Below are 4333 nucleotides of genomic sequence, written 5' to 3'. Positions count from 1 at the left end.
AGTTCCAACAGGAAAAATGTGAACAATGAAAAAAAAAAAAAAAAAATCCATCCAACAAAAAACGAACCTATGTTATTTTATTTTTCGATGCTTACAAACGCCTCACCAACACAGTCTGGGAGTGTAGTTTTCCAAATCAGTACCTTTCTCACGGCATCCACCAAGATCGAGCCACGTCTCCACCCACCCCACCTCCCAAAGTACACCACCAACACCCCCCCCCTCCCCTGCCTCTCCTGTCTAACGCTCCTTCTCCTCCTCCTCCACCTCCTTCTCCTCCTTCACCACTCCCCTCTTCCTCCTACTACCTATATTAGTATGATAGTCGTTTTCGACAATGATCACCAGAACAGCAGCTGCCCCGACTATCATGGCTTGAATTTGATTGTTGTGACGAGTGTCTTGCTCAAGTTACACCCCCACTCTTTCTGCCAAGAGGGCTTTAGGACAGTCGGCGTTGACACAGTCCCAAAAGGCCAGCTCGCCTCTTAAGACTGCGGCCCTCAGAGCCAGTCCTATCTCCCCCTCCTAGTTTGAGTCATAGTCCTTCACAAAAGACTGAGCTGTAAATGAATTCCCATCAAAGCGGAGAGAAACCCTTGATCAAACAGCTCTCAGCTTCCTGTGTGGCCCGTAACTGTAGGATGACATCGATCACCAAATACAAGCCCAGCGTTGCTGAGCTACTGCTACTACTACAACAACAACTACCACTACTTCTGCTACTCCTGCTACTTCTTCAGCGTGTGCCAGCGTGCGATGGACTTCCTCTGGTTGTGCATCATCTCGTTCCAGTGGCTCAGCCCGTCGCCGCTACAGCCGGCTCCTAGGACGCACGTGCCCAGGACGTCACCGTGACCGATGAGGTCGTGGTCCAGGACTCCGATCTCCAGGGTGACTTTGGGCAGCACCTCGGCGGGCACGTTGAAGGCCAAGGCCTCGTTCCAGACAGGGTTGACGGAGGCTCTCCGCACTGAGGTCTTCTTGCGCTTCACCTTCTTGCCCTCCACCATCAGGGACACTCGCACGAAGGGGTCTGTTTCAAGGAGGAAGAGGCAAGAACTTATTTTTTATTTTTCATTTTCTACGCTTCTGAATGAATGAATGAAGGAAGGAAGGAAGGAGGGAAGGAATAAAGGGAGGAATAAAGGAAGGAAGGAAGGAACACGCGCACGAAGAGGTCTGTTCTGAGGAAGAAGAGGAAGGAACATTTTCTACGCTTCTGAATGAAGGAAGAAAGGAAGGAAGGAAGGAGGGAGGAAGGAAGGAAGGAAGGAAGGAAGGAAGAAGGAAAGAAGGACGGACGGAATGAATGAATGAATGAATGAATGAAGGAAGGAAGGAAGGAAGGAAGGAAGGAAGGAAGGAAGGAAGAAGGAAAGAAGGACGGACGGAATGAATGAATGAATGAATGAAGGAAGGAAGGAAGGAAGGAAAGAAGGGACACGTGCACGAAGAGGTCTGTTCTGAGGAAGAAGAGGAAGGAACATATCTTTATTTTTCATTTTCTACGCTTCTGAATGAATGAATGAAGGAAGGAAGGAAGAAGGGAGGGAGGAAGGAAGGAAGAAAGAAAGAAGGACGGACTGAATGAATGAATGAAGGAAGGAAGGAAGGAAGGAAAGAAGGGACACGTGCACGAAGAGGTCTGTTCTGAGGAAGAAGAGGAAGGAACATATTTTTATTTTTCATTTTCTACGCTTCTGAATGAAGGAAGAAAGGAAGGAAGGAAGGAGGGAGGGAAGAAGGAAGGAAGGAAGGAAGGAAGGAAGAAGGAAAGAAGGACGGACGGACGGAAGGAAGGAAGGAAGGAAGGAAGGGACACGTGCACGGAGGGGTCTGTTCCGAGGAAGAAGAGGGAGGGAGGGAAGAAGGAATGAAGGAAGGAAGGAAGGGAAGGAAGGAGGGAGGGAAGAAGGACGGATGGAAGGAAGGAAAGATTATAACTAAAAAAACAACAAGCTAAACAAGAACAATAAATAATGATGATGATAATGATAACAATAATAACACTACTATTAAAATATATTAGTAATAATACTACTACTAATATGTTACTACTACTACTACTACCACCACCACCACAACAACAACAACAACAACAACAACTACTACTACTACTACTAAAAACAACAACAACAATAGCAATATAAAAAAAATGATGATGATGATGATGACGATAATAACAAAAAAAATAAAAAAAAAATCATGAAATGATACTGAAAATAAAATGAAATCAGTAAATCGATCAACCAATAATAATAATAATAATAATAATAATAATAATAAAAGCAACAACGACCATTAAAATAAACAAACAAAACAAATCAAAGCAAGGGGGGGAAAGCACACCATGGAAATCATCCAATTCACTAAACCGATAATCACTCGGCCAGCCAACACTCCGACTTTTAATCTTCTTGCTTCCATAACCTACCGAACGCTGACATGGATTACAGGATCTTTAACGTGCGTATTTGATCTTCTGCTTGCATATACACACGAAGGGGGTTCAGGCACTAGCAGGTCTGCACATATGTTGACCTGGGAGATCGTAAAAATCTCCACCCTTTACCCACCAGGCGCCGTCACCGTGATTCGAACCCGGGACCCTCAGATTGAAAGTCCAACGCTTTAACCATTCGGCTATTGCGCCCGTCAATTTAGAGTACAAAATTCTCTTGTTGTATAAACACATAAAAGACAGTGGCTAAGAACAGCTGGGGATTCCACCTACGATGAATAGAAAATACGGCCTATCCTACCACCGAATATTAAGAGCAGTAGATTCATGGATAACAGACCAATGAATGGTCACCTTTCAGTGACATAGGTCCTCTACCACGCCTGTGCATAAATTGCGAGCTTGGCGGTGAAAGGGTTAACGCATTCAGCACGCAAGCGAGAAATCAAGTACCCTTCCCCCACATCCAGTTAACAACACAATCACCCCAACACCTCCCCGCCCTATACCCCCCGCCGACACACAGACAGACGCACAGACACACAGACCACGCAAACAGCACACGCACACACACATACATACACACAAACACACACACACACACACACACACACACACACACACACACACACAACAACAACAACAACAACAAAGGCAAACAAACAAACAAGCAAGAACCACATGCTTGGGCCTAGAGAAGCATCCTTCGCCTTCTTCGTGCCATCGAAGTTACAATCATTGTTACAACACACACAAAGAATATCCCTTTCCACCCGAGGTGTGATTTCGTCAAACAGCTTTCGAGGTGATTGCATTTTAAAACAAGAGAGGCAAGGCCTTCAAGACTCACTTGTGATACACTTAAAAAAAAAAATCCAAGCTTTTTATGTATTGAGTATAATTTCAAAATGTAATGTTTAAGATGAGAAAGATCAGTTTAAAGCAAATTAAGTCCCCTAGCATTAATTACAGAGTAATTTCCCTTTTTTACTATCAGCACCAAAACGTTTGCAAAATAAATACAACTTCCATGCTTAGAAAAAAAAGAAGTTCCTGTTTGAACAAAAAAATGATAATAATGACTGCTCTTGTTGTTGGGTCAGAGTATCAGATCAAAGTGCCAAGTTTAGAGAATACAAAAAATATAAATATAACAGTAAATGCAGTTTGCATATAATTAGGCTTCATTTTTTATTTTCTTGTGCCCATCGCAGAGGTGCAATATTGTTTTAAACAAGATGACTGGAAAGAACTGAATTTTTCCTATTTTTATGCCAAATTTGGTGTCAACTGACAAAGTATTTGCAGAGAAAATGTCAATGTTAAAGTTTACCACGGACACACAGACACACACACACACACACACAGACAACCGAACACCGGGTTAAAACATAGACTCACTTTGTTCACACAAGTGAGTCAAAGATGTTATGGTAAAGGACTTTAGAACACATTTCTATCGTCGATTTTTAAAAAAAAGTCGTTTTTGTAAAAGAAAATAAATGTGTGACCCTGTGGGAGACCTTGGGTGTGGCTGGGGACATTAACTTATTTTTCTTTTTATACCCTACACGGGTACAATGGTAGCCTGTGTGGCCAATAGAAATACACAAGAAAATAATATTCATTTAACTAACTAACTAACTAACTAACTAGATGATTGACTAAAAATCCAACGGAAAGAAATGATAATTCCACCATTGGTTCACATTTACCATCAAACAAACGAATAAGAATATCACAGAAAAAGGTTTCCTGAAAAGAAAGCACATTTCAGTCTATTATCATATCTGTTTTTTGTTTGTTTGTTTTTTTTTGTTTTTTTTTGTTTGTTTGTTGTTGCTGTTGTTGTTGTTGGTTTCCTAAATC

At 42.2% G+C, this 4333-nt stretch overlaps 1 protein-coding gene across 1 annotated transcript in view; it reads right to left on the bottom strand.

The window, feature by feature from the left end:
- Positions 1-298: 298 nt before the first annotated feature.
- LOC143283266 (synaptotagmin-6-like) overlaps positions 299-4333 on the bottom strand; it is a 105530-nt gene continuing 101495 nt past the window's right edge. The window contains exon 6 of the mRNA XM_076589448.1: positions 299-1036. Within this exon, the coding sequence (XP_076445563.1) occupies positions 732-1036 (305 nt within the window). The 3' untranslated portion in view covers positions 299-731. The remainder of the gene's footprint in view (positions 1037-4333) is intronic.

This window comes from Babylonia areolata, chromosome 6 (genome assembly GCF_041734735.1).
Source record: "Babylonia areolata isolate BAREFJ2019XMU chromosome 6, ASM4173473v1, whole genome shotgun sequence".
Taxonomy (NCBI): domain Eukaryota; kingdom Metazoa; phylum Mollusca; class Gastropoda; order Neogastropoda; family Buccinidae; genus Babylonia; species Babylonia areolata.
Note: the sequence above shows the minus strand (reverse complement) of the source record. Positions and strands in the feature narration are given on the sequence as shown.